Source organism: Neolamprologus multifasciatus, chromosome 12 (assembly GCF_963576455.1).
Source record: "Neolamprologus multifasciatus chromosome 12, fNeoMul1.2, whole genome shotgun sequence".
Classification (NCBI taxonomy): Eukaryota; Metazoa; Chordata; class Actinopteri; order Cichliformes; family Cichlidae; genus Neolamprologus; species Neolamprologus multifasciatus.
In genome coordinates, this window is record NC_140450.1 from 16,286,690 (window position 1) to 16,308,898 (window position 22,209).

Here is a 22,209-nt window from a genome sequence, read left to right on the forward strand (position 1 = left end):
TTATTTACTGACCTTGTGATTTAGCAAGGGAGTATGTGCAATAAGTGTGGAGGTTTGTGCAGGACAAAGGGCGGTGCTGTGACCGTTACAGTGTGTTCCCTTGATGGGAAAGACTGTCCAGAGCTTTTGTTTAGCTCTAAATGTTCTCAGAAATCCGATCCCGAAGCTGTGATATTCAAAGATCACATATACTGCTTTCCAGCACACATTCACACAGCTAAATTCATTCACCCAAGGGAGTTGCCCACAATCATCTCCTGCTGGCTCTAGAATCAAGTGCCATGCACAAGTGCTGCTGAGGAAAAGAGGCGAGAACTGTTCCTTTTTCACTGCCCCCCCCCCCCCCTCTCCTACGTACCACCTGCACGCTCTCCAGAGTCCTTTTTTTTTCATTCTCATTTTATTTTGGTCCCTCTGACTTTTTGAAATGCTTCTGTTTATGCTTCCACCTGTTAATAAATGAGCCGTCTCACCGACGCTTGGTTCTCTTGACAGTTACATCGCAAACCAGAGCAGCTTCTCCTCCATCAGCGACAAAGACCTGCACTACTACAAGAATCTCAGGAACCTGTGAGTCTTTAATGGCTTATATTACCCATGTACCCTTTGAGGTCTGTCTGAATTATTTTAAAGTGTTCTTGTCCAATGTTGGACCCAAACAATAGGCAGCATTTCTATGCACATTCTCTCCTCTTTTTACTAGTCTTATTTATTTCAGCCTTGTTGTGTTTATCACTGCATCACACAGTGTTTTGTCCAGTTCTGCACTTCTTTATCTTAATTTGCCTCTTTAAAAGAAAAAAAAAAACTATAACCACGAGCAACCACTTTCTTGTACCCTGAAGATAAAATCTGTTAGGAAAACGCTACCTAATTTCTCAACCAGTATCCCATTTGCCAAGCAAATTAGCACAAAGCACATATCCACAGCGAGTGTGCTGTATGGTTTTTATTGTGGCTGGACTCATGCAAAAACAGCTATAAATGCAGGAAGTTTTAAATGCTGTGTTTAAGCTTCTATCTGAAACAAATGTCCTGTGTGTCTATGTCATGCTGCACAAACACTTACACTCTGTGCTGTGTTAATGTAATAGTGTGTGATCTGACTAGTCATACAACAATATTTTGTTATGATTCACACTTTTAATGACTAAACGCTCAGCCCAAGTGATGCCACACCATCAGCTGCAGGAGATAACATCGCACCAAGCGGCAATATTGTCTTACAGCCTCACCTTAACTGATAAAGGGCAAAGACTTTATGCATCCCGTTATAGCATCGTTGTGTAATGCCTGTTGTGTATTAATATAAATTTTTTATGTACATAAAAGCATTTCTATTGGGGTACCATTTACACTAAGCCCAGCGGATCCAGTGTATTAGCTTCGATTGGCTCTGATGGATGCAGTTTTTATTGGCGTTGTTTATATAAACGTCATTTTAACAGTAAGGGAGACTGATATATCATTTTAATATGAAAAACAACCTTTGTTTGTCTCTGTCTGTTTGCATCACAGACATCCCTATATTGGACACCCAATAACAGAAAGCGTGTTCTCTTTTAAAGCCCTAAATGTTCATCATTTGATTAGTTCTTTGGACCTAAATTGTTCTACTTTCTAAAAAAAGTGTTGTGTTAATATATATATATATATATCCTGGTTGTGGTTTGTAGGTCATATAAGACAATAAGGAGAGCAGAATATGGGTTACCAGGTTCTTATTGCTGGTACATATCCTCGTCTTGGCTGGCTTGTGATGTGAGACATGTGTTCATGAAGATACTGATGATGTTCTTGCTTTTGTTTTGTGCCAGAACGGTGACCAACAGCAGGCTAACATATGTATCAAAGCTGGCCTTTCAGAGCAACTTTAGACTGCAGTACTTGTGAGTAAAAAGTCATGCTGTTTATTCCTTCCCTTCGATTGAAAATGTGTACCTTTGCAACGCAATGTGAACCAGTCACACTGTGAAGAGAAAATTAATAAGTAAGAAGAAAAGCCAGTGAAGGCAGTGAAATTGATGAAAAACGAAGTCCGCTACAGGTTAACAAGATTTATAATTGATAGTCAAACAATTATGCAGAGTCAATATAATTAAAGTTTAGTTTGATACTTATTATATTTAATTAATGTGACACTTAAGTTTAATTGTGACAGTCTGTGACAATGTGTGGGGAAAACTTTAAACGAGAAATATAATACAGGCTTATTAGTGTAGATAGAAGCAGACATGTGCTATTAGTCCTAACAACAATCCACTACTTTGCTTTCGTGCTGCAAACACAGTCTTCTTCCCTAATGTTTGATTTAATTTCTAGGAATCTGAAAGATAACAACCTGTCATCCCTGTCCTGGAGGATATTCAAACACCTCAACATCTCTTATCTGTGAGTTCAGAGGAACCTTTGCTATCAGTCTTTCTATCCGTGTGTGTGTCTGTTGGTTTACCTCCTAGTTACTATGAGAGTCTTTAGATAAACACAAATATATACAGTAGCATCTGTAATAGCATCTTAGGTTTTTAATCTCATTGGTTTATAGTTCTATTTAGTCCGTAATTTTCCTCAAGCAGGAAAATGGTTTTTTAGAAGTTCTTGATTAAAGAGGAGCTGACGTTTTAGTTGCATTCAGAGTCCAGTCAGATCCTAATTTGAAACAGAGAGTCAGAAATAGTGACATAGTTGTTGCAGGATAGTGATTCAACTACAAACTTAGGTTTATATTGGAACGCAACCTGTTGGTTGTATAGTAAGACAAAACCCTACAATAACTGAGTTGCCTGTTGCAAAGAAACATGTTGCAGAGCAGTCAGATTGATTGCAACTTGCTGTCAATCTGTCTGTGTTTATAAATTACATGGAAGTTATCTTTAACTCTTTGGCAATCTGTCTGAGGGTGATTGCAGTGAGTCTGAGTCAGACTGTGATTGTTTGGAGACCAGTTGCCCGCCACCAGACAACCTGTCCAATCCCTTTGCAATCAAAAGTGTTCACCCAGGAGGTTGAGGTTGTATTTTATTCTTAGATTTTTTCCCCCTGTTTCTATTTTTCCCCCTGATTTAAAAGCTAAATAACAGCACAGAGAGCATGCAGAGATGTTAGTAGGAAAACCTTGTAATGTGACAAAAAAAGAAAAAAACAAATCCCAGAAACACTGAACATTAGTGGTGTCGAACAGTTACAATTCCTCTCTTTCTTAAATCTTCCAAAATGTCTGTTACTCTTTCGTGCTTTGCTATGCTCTGCTTCTCACAGATCTTCAATGTGTGTGTGTGCTTCTAGGATCCTGTCTGGAAACCCCCTCCACTGCTCCTGTGAGAACATGTGGATCAAACTGTGGTTAGGAGAGGAAGCAGACATTCAGGAGCTACGCTGCATTGAGGATGGAGGAGCACGCAAACTGCTGTCCAGACTGACATTACCAAACTGTGGTAAGGGCGTGCACACACACACACACACACACACACACACACACACACACACACACACACACACACACACACACACACACACACACACACATAGGGTAAGGACCTGGAAAAAACATTCACAAGCTGTAGCAGAATGTAAAGCGTTGAAGCACCTGGAGGGAAAAAAATCAATCCTAATAGTTTCCTGTGCAAATATTTTTCCAAGGGCTTGCTTAGATTTTGTCATGTTCTTATGTATTTTTCATATGTCTGACACATCTGTTTTTATGTGCACAGTTTGTATAAATGTGTATGTACACGTGTGCGGTATGAAACTTGATATTTGAAGACAAATGTGCTAAGTGTTTTGGCAATTCTCAGGAGGTGTGGGGGTTGAATGAATAGAGACACTGAAGTTTGCTGTTAACACCTAAGAGGATAACTGTACAAAGAGTACAATTCATGCACTGAATACAGCCTCTGCAGTAATCAGTAATATATACCTACTGGTATGTGAGTGGGTGCTGCACGGACAGCATTGCACTTACACGGAGTGTCGCTTAGCCTGTATATTGTAATTTCCCAAGACACTGTGAAGTGCAGAAAGCTACAATGTCTTATGCATGAGCAAGCAAACAAATGACCAAATAAAAGCACGCACGCACACTTAGAGCCTCGCTTTCACAGGGCTTGAACATGTTGTTTGCTCTCTGTTGTGTGTCACCAAAATGCCATCAGCGCTGCACAGACTGATTTATCTTTGTCCAGTTGGGATTTTTCCTCATGCGATGCACAGATTAGCTGCTAGATGGAGTAAAGTGAAATGACCGACACACAGGTTATACATGTGTGTGCCGTTTGTGAGTGTGTGAGGGTTGTGTTGTCCTATAATACTAGGCGGGGTAGTCTTAGCCTTTCTGGACAGGTGTCCAGCCATCCAATCAAAAGTTACGAGTGTTCATATTCCTGTTTGCTCTAAATTTCATACACTTATGATGTGTCATAGCGCTCTATTTCACTCCTCTGGTTAACCCAGCATGTTTAATGTGATGATAGGTTTTAAAAAATGGCTGCAAGTTCTGTTAAACCTGTCAGAGATTTTCTCTAATCAGATAGGCAATGGGAGAGGGGCCACCACTGTGTTCATGTATTAAAATTTTAATTTGGGGAGGCTCTGACTCAGGAGGTAGAGCTCCAGGTCCTTCAGCCTGCAAGTCCAAGTATTCTTGAGCAATAAACCAACCCCCAAATTGGTCCTGATGCATCCACCGTAGGGTGAGTGCATCCATGATAGAAAACCCTTGGCTTGTAGCAAAAAGCTCTTCAAGTACCAGTCCATCTACCAATTAGATGTGCGTTAGATGGGTTCAGTATTCTTGTGTAGTTCTATAAAAGTACATGCTTGTATATTGTATCAATTAATGATCCCACGAGAATCAGTTCCTTTTGATAGATACATACCACTGCATGCTGGGAACATTGCGCAAGAGCTGCAGTTTTGCACGACCCAGTTGTCTAACCATAATTTGGCCCTTATTAAACTCAAATCCAGGCGCCACTATGAAGAGGTAATCAGTGTTATTCGCTTCACCTGTCAGTGGTCATAACGTTATGCCTGATCGGTGTATCCTTGTAGTAAAAAGGTCTATAAGTACCAGTCCATTTACCAATTAGATGTGTGTTATTTCCAGTATTCTTGTGTACTTCTGTGTAGGTACATGCTTGTATGGTGTATCACTGAAAGCTCTGTCATTACATTGAATGTGCTAGATTAACCAAAGGAGAGAGAGAGCATCATGATGTATTGTACGGTACATGCTTGTATGCTTGTAGTGAAAAGGTCTATTTACCAATTAGATGTGTGCAATGTTTAATATTCTTGTGTACTTCTGGGGAAGCATTGTATTGAACGAGCAGGTGAACAACATGAAAACACGGCTTTTATATTTATTATTATATTTATATGTACATGTGTAACCTGGGGGAGGAGATGTTTAATGAAGCTATTACATTATGTCTCAGTGAGCCGTCCCTATTGATTATTTTCCCTTTTGCTTTTACTACAGAAACTACGAGGGTATCGATTGTAGAAGTATTCGTCCTAAGTATTTTCACACACATGTACTCAAAAAACAATCTGGCCTGCTTTTATTCTGGAGGTTTGCAGAGAGCCTGACAATGTGTGTGTGTGTGTCTTAGCTGTGCTGCTATTCTAGAGAATAAACGCACAGATGTTGATCGTTGCCTGTAGAAACCATCATTTGTCTGCTACGTATGTCAGTCGTACGTAGAGCTTACTTAGAGATTTTGTTTTGTGTTCCTTCCCTGTTCTTTTCTTCGCCACATGCAGAAAACAAAGAAACGTCAGTTTAGTCAGGATTTAGTTTATTTAGCTTATCGTTATCAGAGATCATACAAAACCTGCCAAATTTGTGCATCGCCTTGCCTAAGTTGCTCATCTATTCCTTCTTGATGCTCACCTGCAACAGCAGCATGCTTAGGACTATATGATGCTTTGTGTAATTCAGCACATAGATGACATCATTGACTCTGAAAGTTGCTGACTGTATGTACTGCAGTAAAATGAAGTGTTATAAAGACCATCTGCACTGTGTCCCATAGCACCGGTGACCTGCTGTCACGCAGCAGATTTCATTTCCTTTTCCACTGAATCATCATGTTTTGTTCTCTAGGAATAAAAAGCAAAAAACCCAACTTTTCTAGATTTATGGAAAGCTGCAATATTATAAGCAAACCCCACAAAGATGATCACATTTTAAAAGCAAGAAAAGACACTTTCCACAGATTTAATCAAGAAACGTTTCTTTGACCTGCCAAGAAACACAGTTAATATTATAATAAAGGATTATGTCTTTACAGTCGTCCACATACAATTACTTACCACATAAGTGTAATTTCAGTTTAAGTACACTTCCAGGACAGGCTTCTACAAACCACAAGGCTTTTATGCTTATGGGAGTGTTTATGAAGCATGAATGTATAAATGTCAGCAGTTATTTGACACTTTATTCTTCCCTTCTTTATATCATCTGTATGAATTTTTCATGAATCATTCTATTTTGGACACTCTTCTGTTCATAAGATGTGTCAAATTACAGCTTGACCTGTCTCAGAGTCTGACCTGCTCTCATTCTCTGGATTTGTTGATTTTGTTTCCAATCGTGTGCACTGTATCTGGCTCAATATGGCATTTAGAGCTTGAGTTTGACCAGAGTAAGCAAATAAAACTTGTTTCCGCCTTTCGGAAATGAAGAAATAAAATAATAAACCCCAGTTTATTTTAGTAACGTGGCATTATAAAGGAATTTTCATGTCAGACTTCATGTCAGAATTTATAACAAAAAAAACAAACAAAAAAACCATCAGTCAAATCCGCTTTATGAGCCTAAGCATGTTTTGGGGTTTTGTTTTAGCATCTTTGTTGTTCACAGAGGAATCAATCTGGTGAAAAATAGCTCTGGGCAATCCGGACGCTCAGGGCACAAACAATAAGTTAGCTTGCAGGAAGCTAACAATGTCATTGATAACTCCTATTGATCTGTCCCCTCTACCTTCCCTCCATTAGCAGAGGATATTTTTGGCATTAGCACAGTTACAGCAGGGCCTCTGGAGAGGTGGGCGGGGGACCCCCTGGCAGAGTGACATATGAGTAGGAGGACATGGTGGGGCAGGGGTGCCAAATAATGCCCCAGGGCTAACAGTGATACACCAAAAAAGACCTTTCAGTCTGGCCAAACTGCTGGCCTCGCGCTCCATGCTCATAGTTCTTCCTCTTTATTTGGCATTTTCCATCTGCCTGTCTGCTTTATGTAAAACCTTTCTGTCTGTGGGCCTGAACATTTCTGAGCGACATTATGAAGAAGGCACAAAGAGGAAATGCCCATCGATGCCCTCGGGCCGACACTGATCTCACAGGCGAGACTCATACGATTCTCCGTCTGTATTTCCCCATGGACTGTTTATGGTTGGAGCTCCGCCCCGAAAGGATTACAAACACAGAGCCTGTTCAATGTGCAAAATAAAAACATCAGCTGTGTCACTCAGCAAAAATGTTGGCAACGGCAGGTGTTTAACACTCCCGCTGTTTCTTAATAACGGGGTAATTAAAACAAAACAAAAGAGCCATATTTAACTCTTTATAAAGTCTTTCATTTTGTGTCCTTCCCTCAGTTCCTTCTCTCTTTAATGCCACGCTTGTTAATGGTAAGAAGGGTAAGTTTAAGCTTTTTCCACCATCGCTCTTATAACACCTTTAGCTTCTGCTAAATGAATCAAATTCCATTAAAGTGAATAACTGAAACCAGCTGTCCTGAGCAAAGGGTGCTTTTTCCCGGCGCTGTAGAAATTATAGCAGATGTATTACCAGATTCCCGCTGGGCACATCACAGCACAGGTGCACTCTGCCTTCATCTGTGTCTCTCTCAGTTAGTCATTCCAGTCAAACACGCAAAATGACAGTCAGTCGTTGCCCTTAATCATCTATTTTTCTGATTGCTGTTCAAAGAATTTTTTCCTCTGTTCCCGTCATTTCCTTTCTGACTTAATTGGCTTTACCATCCAATCTGTGCATAGGCTTTTGAATAGTTGTATAGTAGATAAAACTACAATTCATCAGCACAGGCAAACTCAAAACAGACCAGATGGCTTCTGTAAGAGTTTGTGGATAGGAAATGCTAATTACATATGTGAACTTTCTTACATGTTAAATAGTAAGGAATAAAGCAAGACACAAAAGATTTAGTAAGTAAATTAAGTCAGTAAAGCAGCTGGGAGGCACAACACAAAAACACATGACAGATGAGGCAGATTGTTGTATTTTTAGCTTGTAACCTTGTTTTATGAGGTAGCTGAAGTTAAAGTAACAGGGCTGTGAAGTTCAGCTTAATTCAGTTAAATTGTAATTATCTTTATAATGTAAGATGTAAGACTCTACAATAAAACAGAGAAAACCACAACAGTCAACAACCGCTTGTGAGCAAACTTGGCACTTGGCAACAGTGGCAAGGAAAACTTCCTTTTAACAGGAAGAAATCTTCAGCAGAACCAAGCTAGGGGCAGCCATCTGCCACGACCACTTGGGGTGAAGGGGAAAAAAAGAAAACAGAGGGAAACAAGAACCACTCAGTGCATTGTGGGAAGCCCTCTGCTGTCTAGGCCTATTGTATCGTAACGTAGAGAGGGCTCAGGGTCACCTGATTCAGCCCTAACTAAATACTCAAATTTTAAGCTTAATTTTAAAAGTAGAGATGGTGTCTGTCTCCCAAATCCAAACTGGAAGCTGGTTCCACAGAAGACGGGCCTGAAAGCTGAAGGCTCTGCCTCCCATCCTACTTTAAATAGGAACCACAAGTAAACCTGCAGTCTGAGAGCAAAGAGCTCTAATGGGGTGATGTGGTACTCTGAGGCCTTTAAGATAACATGCAGCCTGATTATTCAAGACCTTTAAGTTTGATTTAACGAATAAGTTTGATTTAGACGAATTTTAAGTTTGATTCTGGATTTAACAGGGAGGCAATGAAGAGATACAAATATAGGAGAAATGTGCTCTCTCTTTCTAGTCCCTGTCAGGACTCTTGCTGCAGGATTTTGGATCAACTGAGTTCTTTTCAGGGAGTTTTTAGGACATCCTGATAATAATGAATTACAGTAGTCCAGCCAAGAAGTAATAATGCATGAATTACATTTTCAGCATTACTCTGAGACAGGATATTTCTAATTTTAGAGATATTGAGCATATGCAAGAAAGCAGTCCTACATATACGTCCTGGTCTAAAACGACTGCAAGAGTCCTCACATAGTTACTGGAGGCCAAGGTAATGCCATCCAGAGTAAGCATCTGGTTAGACATCATGTTTCTAACATTTTTAAGGGTCAAGCACTATAACTGCAGCTTTATCTTAATTAAGAAGCAGGAACATAGAGGTCATCCAGGCCTTAATGTCTTAAGACATGGGCCTCCTGCTTTCCTTCTAAGGACATGCTGCTGTCATTTTGAAGTTTTCATAACTGAAGGACTCAAGAGAGATTAAGAAGGACAGTTTGTGGGAAAGAGGACAGGCGGTCAAAACAATTCAATAAACAATCTTTATTAGAAATGGAAGAAAGTAAGTTCTAAGATTTTGAAATGAGCAGGAAGGATGTCTTTTTACATAGCTTAACCCTTTTAATGTGGAAAGGAATTACAGCCATTTACTTTTCAGTGATTGTGTCTCATTCCCATACAGAAGACTGTGTAGAGAGAATCTTTCTCAAAGCTAAGATGACTTTTCAATGCTATTTAACCCAAACCGCAACTTAGCCTTAATTTAATTGCCATAATAATATTTCCCTAAGAATAGTGACTGCTTTGTATTTTAATGCACAGCATTTATGGTGTGAAAAAATGCATATAAAATCTTTAAACCTTTCCGAAAGGCAGTAGGACCCCTAAAAGTCTGAACCTAATCAGAATCAGAATCAGAATTTATTTGTCACATGCAGGTTGCCCCGCAGTAAAATGAGACACCCCATTCCCCCCCCCCCCCCCCCCCCCCCCCGACCTTACACACATAACACAGACATTACATGGGGGTTACAAGTCGGAGATCGGCAGAGTTACGGAAAAAAACACTGAAATGTGCACACAATGGGAAGGTACAAGAGGAAAAAAAGAGACCTCTACTCATGCTGTGCTTCCATGTTAGGACAGCACGAGAACAGGAAACAAAAAAACTCCTCTGCACAGAAAACATGACTGTTCACAGCACAACATTGTGAAGACATAACAAGCCACAGGGTTGGGTAGGGGGATGAGGAGTAATCCCAGGCAACACAGCAGCCATCCTGCTAATCAAACAGTGCTCAAAACGGGAACAACAACTTTAAACACTGAAAACTGAGACATACAGAACATAAATCTGATTCTCCTGGTTTAAAGTTGTGTTTTCATTCTCAGTTAGATATTTTATTCTTTACACTACTGCAATTTTCTTCCTTCCTGGCAGAGAGAGCTTTTACCATCACAGAGGAAGCAGACTATGTTTGCAGGTGGTACGTGTCTAAGTAGCATCCACGTGAAATACAGGACCTGTGGTTTCCCAGCAGAACATCGCCAAGAGCATAGCACTGCCTCTGTTGGCTTGAGTTCTTTCGATAGCGTATCCTGCTGTCATCTCTCCTCCAGGAAGACGATGTGCACACAACCCGATGTCCATGTGAAAATAAAATAAAATGTGATTTGTCGACTCAGATGCTCGGATGCCCGATGTAGATGTATTCAGTAGTGGATATATGGGTCAGCATGTCTACTCTCAGAGTTCTGCAGAAAGCACTGTGTTCTGACACCTTTATATCAAAGGCAGCATTAAGGTTTTTAGCCACGCACCACACACAGGCCAAGCATAATGACGTTGTAACCATGTCTTTGCTGCCAGTTCACCAGTCGTCCTTCCTTGGACCCATTTGGCCAAGAATACTGAGGAACTTGGTACAATAATTTAAATGTGGCCTAATTAAAAAAAAAAAAAAAAAGTGTAGAGAGATTCAAAATTTTCGAATGATCTGATGCTGGAGTTAAGTGTCAGCCTAATTGACTGTAATCTCAGACAAGAGATCAGCAATCATTAACACATCATCCTCCTCCCTTTGTCTCTGCATCATTTGTGAATCCTTCACAGTGCATGAACTGCAGAACATTCACAGGCAAACTTATGGACATACTTTGTGTTGCGTGCCTCTCCAGTGCTTTCCTCACCTCTCTCTGCTATACATTTTTTCAGAAAACTCTCTTTCTGCCTCTGCATCGCCTCAAAAAACACATCATTATGATGGAGCAGAAGGAAGGTTACATAATAAATGCCAACATTTCTCTAAACATCAATACAAACGTGCCTATTGTGGCCTGTAGCAAAAGCTAGCAACAATGACACTGAGTAATGCTGTCGTTGATGCCGTACTTGTAATTCATCACCCATTCATTGAACATAATCCTGGAAAATGAATGCAATATGGATTCCAGGTGTCAAGGAGTGTCAAAAGCTAGTATATGCATAGGTAATGTCATGCATCCAGGGGTCATTTGTGAAGTTTTCTCCACTTCTCTACCTGAGAGGTTGTCGTTTACAGAAAAGAAAGCTCTTTTGTAACACTAAAATATAGTCTTTAAGCAACGTTTACCAGAGCAATATCACAGTTTCTACTTAAATTGATCATTCTTGCTTATTCCAGTGTAACCTAGTAGTCAACTGACGATGCACAGTATCAGATGCAATATTAATAATAATAATACGTTTTATCTGAAAGCGCCTTTCAAAACACTAAAGGTCGCTGTACACAGTAGAATAAAAGCAAGAAGTTTACAGAATCATAAAAGCATAAGACATAAACAAATAAAATAGGAGAGTGGAAAGGTTATGTGGGATAAGCTATTTTGTACAAGTGGGTTTTGAGTTTGGACTTAAAGAGAGAGAAGGAAGAGATGTTTCTTAAATCAGGAGGTAGGGAATTCTAGAGTCGTGGAGCAGAGCAGCTGAAAGCCCTGCTCCCCATGGTTGCAAGACGAGGGGAAGGGACGGACAGTGAAAGGGAAGAAGAAGATCTGAGACAACGAGATGGGGCGGTGATCTTAACCAGGTCAGAGAGATATGGAGGAGAGAGATGATGAATAGCCTTAAATGTGTACAAGAGTATTTTGAAATTGATGCGATATTTGACTGGGAGCCAATGAAGCTGCTGCAGGACAGGAGTGATGTGGTGGGCAGAAGGGGTCCTGGTGATGATACGGGCAGCAGAGTTCTGGACGCGTTGGAGCTTGTGGGTGGATTTTTGAGTAAGACCAAAAAGAAGTGAATTACAATAATCAATCCGGGAAGTAACAAGGCTATGGACAAGAATGGCAGTGGCATGTGGGGTGAGAAAAGGACGGAGAAAATTAATGTTGCGCAACTGAAAATATGCAGACCGAGTAATATTATTAATGTGTGAATTGAAAGATAGAGTACTGTCGAGGATGACACCCAAACTTTTCACAGAGGAAGAAACAAAGACCGGTGAGTTATCGATAGCAATAGAGAAACTGTTGGTTCTGGATAATGTTGATTTAGTGCCTACCAAGAGGAGCTCGGATTTATTACTATTGAGTTTGAGAAAATTAGAAGAGAACCATGAATTTAGTTCAGCTAAGCAGAGGGTGAACTTTGCCTCTTAACTTTTACGAGATTCAGTCTGAATTAGTGGTAAAGCGATGCATTTTCTTTTTATCTAACCCGTCTGATGTGGGCTTTGTGACCCTTGGCTTAAAAGTCAGATGTGCGATCCAGTTATTCAATTCAGAGTCATGGAAAGGTTGGAGACAGTCCCAGCTGTCACAGGGTAAGATCCAGGTTACACCCTGGACAGATGCAATCTGTTGCAGGGTTAACACAGAGAGACAGACAGCCATTGACACTCACACCTACAGTCAATCTAGATTGATCTAATTAACCTAATCCCATGCATATCTCCATACAGAGCTCCAAGATTAGAAAAAAATATTTGTTGTGGAATCTTTAGACATAATTAATGTTCAGTAATTTCCAAAAGACCAATCTTGATGGTACAACCAAGTTATTTCCAGGGTTTTATGTGTCAATATAAGATTAATATAAAACAAGGACACAAGGACATCGATGCTATGCATGACAGGAAATAACCTTAAGAATAAGAAGAAAACAAGCAGTTCGACCATATCACTCAGATTTTTGTGCTCTTTAACCTTTATTCTTCCTTAGCTCTTATTGCATGTCGTCTTTATTTGTCTAAACTTATGTTTTGGAAAACATTAGCTTAAACGGTGACTCTAAATTGGCCATGGTTTGAGTGGTTTGAGTTTGAGTGTGAATGTGAAGACTGTCACAATGTAAATGTCTCACAAGTAAACAGACCTACATCAATAACCACCGCAAAGTTCAGCCATGCCTTCACAAGAGATATGGCTCAACACTACTAACAGAAACATAGCCGGGATTTTTTAGTCAAAAGACTGAATGAAAATCCACTTAGCTAGTGTCTAACTCTCTTGCATGAATATAAATGTCGTGCATCCCTTGCAGACACCCGACTGCCAGAATTTCCTCACAAGTGGCTGCAGGTGAACTATAGTGCGGGCTCAGCACTGATACACGACACAGTTCCGTATAATTGCTGGTGTTGTCACAATTGCAGGGCGATCTACCGTCCATAATTACAATAAAACCCTTTTCAATCCCACTTGTTGATTCTGAAAACATCTAAGCAGCTAAAGATTCAGGATCACACACTGGCATGGATGATTTAACTACCATAATTGAACATGAGGTCATAACGATCCTGCTGCACTTACATCAAAATCACGGTGGTTTGCAGAGGTTTTATGCTAATTTGTTGGCTTCAGTGGGAGATGTGCGTGTGAGTGTGTGTGTGTGTGTAATGTGCAGCCTGCAGATGGCTGTAGTGGCAGTAGAAAGCTGATTTACTGAGACCCTGTTAAGATATGTCGTTCTGATATAGTAGCTGGGCTGCCACCAGTGAAATGACTGGTTTTTACGGCGTCTCACAGTGATTGAGTGGGTTGCTGTAGTGATAAGTGGGTTGCCCTGGTGATAAGCATTCTGCCGACGGACAGAAGAGGTTGGAAACGGGTGGGGAGAGGATGGGGTTTGATAAGAAATCTGTCCAGTTTTTTATCTGCAGTAGCTGTCGACACTCTTCTCTTCTCTTCTCTTCTCTTCAATGATGTTATTGGACAGGGGACAAAAGTGGCAAGACTCTGATTGAGTCTGATTGGTCATGCTCAGGTCACATCCTGGTCAGCTATGTAGACACACACACACAAAAATATATGCACACACACACAGTCACCAGTGTCTTTGCTTTGACAGGGGCTTTAGACTGTGTCCAATCAATTTAGTAGTTGGGCTGCTGAAGACATGCACTAGTAATCAGTGTAACCATCACTGTGTTTGAACTCTGTCTCTTTGTCTGACTGTTTGATTGGGGTGAGTGTGCTTAAATGAAAGCGAGAGAAAGAGAGCGGGAGATTGAATTCGAGCTCTTTCTTTGTGTGTCTCTGTGGTTGCGTGTGTGTGTTTGCCTGCTCTTCTCTTGTTGTCTAGGTTCTTACGTGATTTGTATTTCAACTGAGAAGAAAAAAACTGTGGCCTTAAACAGGCCTTAAATCCTAAGTTTGCTTCCTTTCCTACCACTTCCTGTCCTGTCCTGTCGCCATCTCTAAACTTTACGTTCTCCTCACTCTTCTCTCCTCCTTTCTGTCCCCTTGCTATATGCAGAGGTTCCCACGGCAATGTTAACCCCATCCAATTTGACCAAAATGGAGGGTGAGAATATGGAGCTGTTGTGTACAACCTCTGGTGTCCCATCTCCTGAGCTGTTCTGGGATATGATACGTGTCGGCAACTATGAGGTTAGGAGACACACAGACACACACACACACACTTAAGAGATTTTCCTTTACATTTTAGGTTTATAGTTTTACTGTTATTTTACAGTGTACCAGCACTGCTGTCCTACTGTTACAGAAATTATGATATTGTGCTCTATGAGCTTTACATTTCAGCATTTCAGTATTCAGACCATTTGTTGCTATGATACTGTTATTTTAATGTTCCTACTCTGATTTCCAATAAATGGCTTATTACCATTAATTATAACTGCATTTTGGTTGCTTGTGTGTTGAAGACTTTGTCTCTTGCAATCCCCCAAAGTCAGGGAACAGGTTTCACGAAAATGTAAAGATAGACTCTAGCCAGGCATTTTTGCCCACATGGCTGCCCATTACTAGCTATCTCACAAGTCTACAACAATCAAAGCCTTACATGTAAAAGATTGTAGTAGCTTGCAGCTAGAATTTCTTCCCCCAAAGACAAAAGCATGTACACTGATTGATCCCCTGCTGAATTTGTAAGCTTGCTCACTTACAAAGAAATGAACAGTCTCTAATCTTTCTGTTAGTTTCATTTTAATGGAGAGAGACAGAATATCAAAACAAAACAAATTACTAAAAAAGTTTGACAGGATTTGCATGTCCATGAGGGAAATAAGTATTTGATTTCCCCACAACCCAAGAAGAATCTGGCTACCACAGACTGGCTGTGTCATCATAAAAACAATTAGCAATTTAGAGTATATTACTGTCAACACATATTTTTCCCTCTTGTTTAAAGTGCTATGAATGACATAACCCAGCGTTTCTAGTGTTTTATGCACATATCATGAACATTTAACAGCTTGAGCGTTATTGAGGTCCACTCTGATTTAAAAGTCAATTTTTACTTAATGTGGCTCTTGGACCTCTTAACATCACGATCTGACGTTGAAGACGTTGTCTTCTAATAAGCAATCAGTTTTTGTTTGTGCGGCTGCTCTTTTCTCATGCAGATAGCGACATCGGGCCAGACTTCCAAGCTGCAACTGTTTAACCTGTCTTCCACGGATCACAACAGCAAGATCAGCTGCACAGCTGAAAACATTGTAGGAGACAAAGAGTCCTCCGTGGTGCTGAATATACTATGTAAGTTTATCCTCTGGCAAACTGCCCCAATTTAGTGAAGATTAATTTGTCAAAGCATCCCTCGATGCAGCGTAGTCTTTAAATCACAGAATTAAAAGCTTGAGAAGACAACGTTTCTTCTCATCTTTTAATCTGTGTTCTTGCACGCTTTGCTAGTTTTTACCTTTGCCTTATCTTAGTTCTGTGTCTTCTGTTTGAATTTCACACTGTTGCTCTTAAACTCTCTGTTCTCTCCGCTGCAATCAGTTCCTCCCAAAATCACAAAGCTGAGTGACGCAATTCCAGATCATCATTGGTGTATTCCCTTCAGCGTGACAGGTACGAGAGATGTTCACATGATCGTATTTAGTCATATTCTGATGTTTGATTTCTGTGATTTCACAAGTTCCCAACACAAAAGACTTTCCCCAAGTCACACCAGTACCTGAGTAAATAGGGCAATGACATCTTTTTAAATAATGAAAACTAGTTAACGTTACTGGTTCTTTTGTATTGTTTTCACTACCTCTCTTTAGGAAACCCTAAGCCAACTTTCAAGTGGTCACAGAATGGTAAGCCAGTGAAGGAGGGGGAGTACATCTTCACCAGGATCCACGACTACGCTGAGAGAGAGTACCATGGCTGCTTGCAGTTGGACAGCCCTACACACATCAACAATGGGCGTTACAAACTAGAGGTTGCAAACCCCTATGGCACAGACGAAAAAGAAGTTGATGCTCATTTCATGCTCATGCCATCCGATGGTAAGATACAGCATTATTGGATGTTTTATTTTCTGTTTCTACACCACTATCATCCCGATGTCTGATCTAGTTCTTAAAAAATTATCAGCAAGTTCATTTTTACTATTTTTTTCAAGAACATATGATATACCACTTCTTTTTTAACTAAATTATTAATTGAGGAAAAATATTCTTCATAATTAATAATCACAAGAACTAGACTATGCAATTTCTGGAGAAAGAGTAGAGTGATTAATGCTACTGCTGGACTCGCTATGTTGTTAAGAAATTGAAGCTAAGTAGACTGTCCCAAAATACTTTTGATAGTTGAAACTCTGGCACCTGAAACCATTCTGATAAATTCATGTCTAGCTAAGTTTTATTTGAAATATATTATTTATTTATGAACATCCTGTTAATTGTGAAAATCTCACATTATTAAAGCATCTTGACAATGTCCAGTACACAATTGGAGGCTCTGATTTCGATGAACTCTGATGAATTCTTTTGAAAATCAGACCGAATACCTTTCTGTATTTAATTAATGGCTTTTATGTTGAAAGATCTACATGTTTTAAAGCTTACTGGTCTTCCATTAACAAGCTGGAGGATTTTGTTTTGAAAATCTTACAGCAACACAGTCCCTGTTGTTAGCTGCTGGTGCGGTTTTTGGACTGTTTTGTGTTTTCCATGTGTGCATATGAGAAAGAGGCAGACAGGAGAAGCTTTGACTCTAAGTAACACCGTAACATATGTAAAGCTATGACTCCGTATCTGTATGGCTATGGAGACAAACAGTCAGGAACACTGACAGACAAATAAATAAATTGTATGTAAATTTACTGAGTGGCCCCAAAAGTTATATATATATTTTTTTTTTTTTCTTTTCGTTTTACTTGTGTAGACCCAGAAAAAGACGTATTTTCAGCTTTTCTCAAAAAGTCCTAGATCAAAATATAATGGATCTGTTTTCGCCAGATAGATGGCACTGCTCTCATTAAGATGCCTCCAGGTCAAAGAGTGCAGATCAACTGGCATTGAGAAAAACACTGTTTGAAAAAGGAGAAATGTTCCTACTTTGTAGTCATGCAATGATGCCTGTAAATTGAAAACCATGAGCCTAGCAACAGGTTAGAGTTAAAAATTTTAGAAGAATATTTTTCCTTTCCCTGTCTGACAGTTAATTAATGTACTCTAGTACCACACATTCCACCCACTGAGATTAATGTGTTTTTTGTGCATTAATTGTAATAGTTTGGAAGAACATCAACGAGAAGAGTGGATAAATGAGCTGCTTGTTTTGGTCTTTGAACTACAATTCTGTGACAAATGGTGCAAAACTTTTTTGTCCCTTTGCACCATAAATGGGGTTTTTTTCCTTTACGACAATCCCACCAAATACTGCATTATGGCATTTTTAAGTACTGTATTTGAAGCAACGTCCAAACTTTTCTAGTCTGTTTAGCCCGTGCTGAATATTTTTAATTTGATCATTTTATAGCCCTTTAATCTCAAGGCAAAACCTAAGAAATCGCCCCTTTTACAGTTATTTTTGCCGTTACAGATACTTTTTAATTCTTTCCTATCTTTGTACAATTACAATCAAATATTTCTGTTTAGTATATAGGAAATGCATTTAATTATTACCACAAATAGACTCTTTCATATACTTCTCAGTCACCATCCTGATTCATCATGACTCTGTTTCACACTTTAAATATTGCTGCAGACTGTGTATATTTTGCCATCTGGGTTATGCTCATCGATTTATAATGAGGGGTAGTTGCTGGCATGAAATCAGATAAAGGAATGGCAAACTGGCAGTGTTCTGTTTTAAATCTGCCTTTATTGATAGCAAAGGTGGAGCTGCTGAAAGAAAAAAAAATCTTGCTGATGCTTTTATGTTATACTAGACTATATATGTGCAGGTATAGCTACATACAGTGAAATAGTTTGTGTTGATGCACAAAGTTGGCCTGGTAAAACAAATGTCATCAATGTAAATGTTCTTTTTTTTTTTGCAGCAACAGATCCGGAGCCTTACTATTATGGTAAGTGAGTATGTTTTGTCTTTTTTAAGTGCAAAATTCTTAAAAGAGGCACATCTAGTTTCCGTTTACAGACACTGTTTTTAGATGTTTAACATCAGCATTGTGCAGGGGTTAAAGTGGGATTTGGCAGGTGGGGGTACTGCCCTGCTACACTGTTCAAGTGTAGCAGGGCAGTGAGGGAACAACTATATTCTACAATATGTAGACCCACATTATATTTGCCACTATGGCTGCTTTCCAACCCCCAGCCAGTAGAAAGCTGCAATTTGGCAACTGTTACTAATGAACACGAAAAGCTTAAATAAGCTTAAATTAAAATCAGTGACATTGTCTACTTAGCAGCCGCGCATAGATTTACTGTTATTTTGAAGCATTATCTAAATTATCTTTCATTTCAAAAATCAACAGGACATAAAAATTACAGGCACGTACAAAATATTTAGTAAAATCTGATACAGATCAGTTCAAAGTTTGCATTCGACCACTATCTAAATATCTTTTAAATTTCAATTCAGAATTAAAGGGCTTATCTCTCTTTTATAATGTTTCTGGAGATACGAGGACCCACCGAGCATTGAGCCAGGACACCACAGTCTGCACTTTACAACTCCAACATAGTTCATCACTGACCCACATTACAGACTGCACGTGTATAGACTTTGGATAACATGAATTAATATCAACTAATTTGCTTTCAAAAACATTTTATGATGTGAAACATCCAGACAATATTAGAAACATGTCATATAGCAATCCAATCTGATTACCAAGCTGTAAACTGAACTAGAACATTACGTGTAAGCTTGAAATTTCTACCTTTATTAGAGCATTTTTCTCTCAAGTCTTCCCTCTGTTCTCCATCTCACAGAGTAAAATGATCATGCATTAGCATTTTTTCTTCCCTGGGAAACGCAGTCATTCTGCCCTCAGCTACCAGACAAATTATGTGTCAAACTGCAAAGAAACTGTTTTCGTGTCATACATATTGAGCTGTTTGAAATGCTGAATTTTCAAGTACTCTCCACTTCAAAAAAGTTACTCCGATTATGCTCACCGCACTTCTGTAGCTCTAGCTAGATGAAGCATCTCAAACACAGCTTTGCATCTGAACTGTGGTGACTTAACTGTCTCTGCAGCCCATAAAGACTGAAATCACTTAAAAATATTGTGTATTAAATTGCCAACCTGATTTAATTACTCATTAACTGAAAGTGCCGGAAAGTTCAGGCTCACTTTTACAACTGGTGTCGTCAACAAACACAAATTACATTTCAGCAATCTTACTCTCATGAACTCTTTTGTTTTTCTTAAGATGTTGAGGGGTTACGTACGCGTACGACCCTGCAGCTAGAACGTGTGCATGTTTAGCATGTGTTGTTTGCATGTCATGTTTGTGTAATGACTAATGAAACAAGCTCAGAAAACAGAGTGCTTGTCTTACAGTTGAAATGTGTCTGAGAACTAATTTGTTTCTGTCTGTGTCTTTCTCCAATACGCCCTCCAACCAGCAGATCAAACCACAGGTACAGCCATATCTTTTAGTTGCTCACTCTTATCCACAAGTAACACAGACAATGAATTATTTAGTTTTGTTTTCTATTTTTGCACATCTGCCACTAGATTTGAAAGACAGAAAAAAACTGCAAAAACAAAAAAAAGCATCCATCAGTTTGTGATATACGCTCAGGTAGCATGTTAATGAGGCTAACTTTACGTCTACAAGTTGTTGAGTTTGTATAAAGTCAGTAATTAAGTAAAACGCCAGATGCTTTGGTTGCTTGGACAAGCAATTTGAGCTTAATTGTTTGTAATGTTAAGGTAATTTTCTCTATTTCAACAAAAAAAAAAGGCTTTGAGGAAGAGGTCAGATCAATATGACCGGAGTAAACCACCTTGGATGATGAGGCTGTGAAGTTCTCTTAATCTAACCTCATGAAAATCTGACCTCTTGTTGGAGCAGCTTCCACATGGTGGGATACTTCTGTATAATGATACTCTTGGTGTGCTTTTTGAAAAGCATAGATGAGTTTACATACCTGAGGTCAACCATCAACCCTCCAGTCGGTGGAGAATAATGTCAGGGATGATTCCTGACAGAAGGATAGCAGAAAGAGTGAATGGGAAGTTTCACAAGATGTTAGTGAGACCTTCTGTGATGTACGGTTTGGAGACTCTGGCACTGACAAAAAAGACAGAAGGCCGACCTGGAGGCGCCAAAGTTAAAGATGTTAAGATTTTCATGGGGAGTGACCAGAATAGACATGGGAATAAATGGTTTAGACATGTGTAGAGGAGGTATAGAGGATATATTGGACAAAAGATGTTGAAGATGGAGCCCCCAGGAAGGAGGAAGACCTCATGTAATGAAGAAGCACATGTGGAGGGTTGGTGTGACAGAAGAGGATGGTAAGGGCTAGGATGAGATGGAGGCAGATCATCTGGTGTAGCAACCTCTAAAGTGAGAAGCCGAAAAAAGAAGAAAATATAATATTTTAGCTTATTTCGTTAGAAACAGATAAACAATTTTATGCTTCAGATGAACAGTAAATCTTATTGTATCAGTTGAAACCATATCTTTGTTTGACAGTGAGTAAAAAACACTCCTTTACTTGTCCTTAAATCACATCTTGAGTTTCTCCTCCTCTCTGATTTCTCTCTCTCTCTCTTGCATCAATAGACACCCCTCCTCTGAATCAACACGAGGACAGAGTCGCTGTAAGTCACTTCTATTTTCCTGCAGCTCTACGGTTTTGCTGTTTGCCACTGCAAGTTATTTATGGTTTGTGCCTGTTTCTCTTTCATTTATTTGTGTTTCGTGTCTAGAAACACCTGAGCTGGCTCTATTTTTATGTAATGTGTAATTGAATGAACCCAACACATTGAAGATAAAGCAGTCCTTAAGAAAATCTGCCTTTCTTGAGCAGTGATATAAACACAGCCTGTGGCCTATACCTTTTGTTGTGGTGGGTTTGGCATTTGGCTTTGTGTAGCTGTCAGTGTGTTTGCTCACCTCTCCAGGAGATTTATAACCCCGGTTTCTCATTGTACAGGTGTACGTGGTGGGGGGCATCGCTGGTGTAGCCTTCGTTGGTTTCCTTGTAATGGTGATTATTCTCAAGTTTGGAGGAAACTCCAAGTTTGGCATCAAAGGTAAGACTTCTTGCTCTAATCTTGAGTTGTGGTATCTGAGCTCTGTGGGAGAATGAACCGGTGATTTTAGTTTGATGTGGACGGCTTCATGGATACATGAAAACATTAAAGCCTGTTATTAATTGGAGGGAGAGAAACTATGTTATGTGGTCAAAGATATTTTCACTGTATGAATTAACCATATATATATATATATATCTTTATATATATATATATATATATATATATATCTTTATATATATCTTTATATATATATATATATATATATATATATATATATATATATATATATATATATATATATATATATATATATATATACAGTGGGG

General features: G+C 39.3%; 1 protein-coding gene and 2 long non-coding RNA genes across 5 annotated transcripts in view; 2 read left to right on the forward strand and 1 right to left on the reverse strand.

Annotated features, from left to right (window-relative positions):
* The window catches only part of ntrk2a (neurotrophic tyrosine kinase, receptor, type 2a), a 110,934-nt gene that overhangs the window by 3,353 nt on the left and 85,372 nt on the right, over nucleotides 1-22,209 (forward strand). For 2 of the 3 annotated variants that reach the window (XM_085179389.1, XM_085179391.1), the window contains exons 2-13: nucleotides 496-570; nucleotides 1,818-1,889; nucleotides 2,323-2,391; nucleotides 3,286-3,434; nucleotides 14,717-14,850; nucleotides 15,825-15,957; nucleotides 16,204-16,275; nucleotides 16,473-16,700; nucleotides 18,704-18,730; nucleotides 20,239-20,253; nucleotides 21,408-21,445; nucleotides 21,781-21,880. In XM_085179389.1, the coding sequence (XP_085035515.1) occupies nucleotides 496-570; nucleotides 1,818-1,889; nucleotides 2,323-2,391; nucleotides 3,286-3,434; nucleotides 14,717-14,850; nucleotides 15,825-15,957; nucleotides 16,204-16,275; nucleotides 16,473-16,700; nucleotides 18,704-18,730; nucleotides 20,239-20,253; nucleotides 21,408-21,445; nucleotides 21,781-21,880 (1,112 nt within the window). The remainder of the gene's footprint in view (nucleotides 1-495; nucleotides 571-1,817; nucleotides 1,890-2,322; nucleotides 2,392-3,285; nucleotides 3,435-14,716; nucleotides 14,851-15,824; nucleotides 15,958-16,203; nucleotides 16,276-16,472; nucleotides 16,701-18,703; nucleotides 18,731-20,238; nucleotides 20,254-21,407; nucleotides 21,446-21,780; nucleotides 21,881-22,209) is intronic. The other variant, XM_085179390.1, reaches the window with a different exon arrangement.
* LOC146506692 (uncharacterized) lies at nucleotides 3,443-14,709 on the forward strand. The gene is made up of 3 exons (XR_014877115.1): nucleotides 3,443-4,292; nucleotides 4,708-9,866; nucleotides 10,252-14,709. It is a non-coding gene; the product is annotated as an uncharacterized LOC146506692 (long non-coding RNA).
* LOC146506693 (uncharacterized) lies at nucleotides 18,019-21,849 on the reverse strand. The gene is made up of 2 exons (XR_014877116.1): nucleotides 21,741-21,849; nucleotides 18,019-21,183 (listed from the first exon to the last, which is right to left on the reverse strand). It is a non-coding gene; the product is annotated as an uncharacterized LOC146506693 (long non-coding RNA).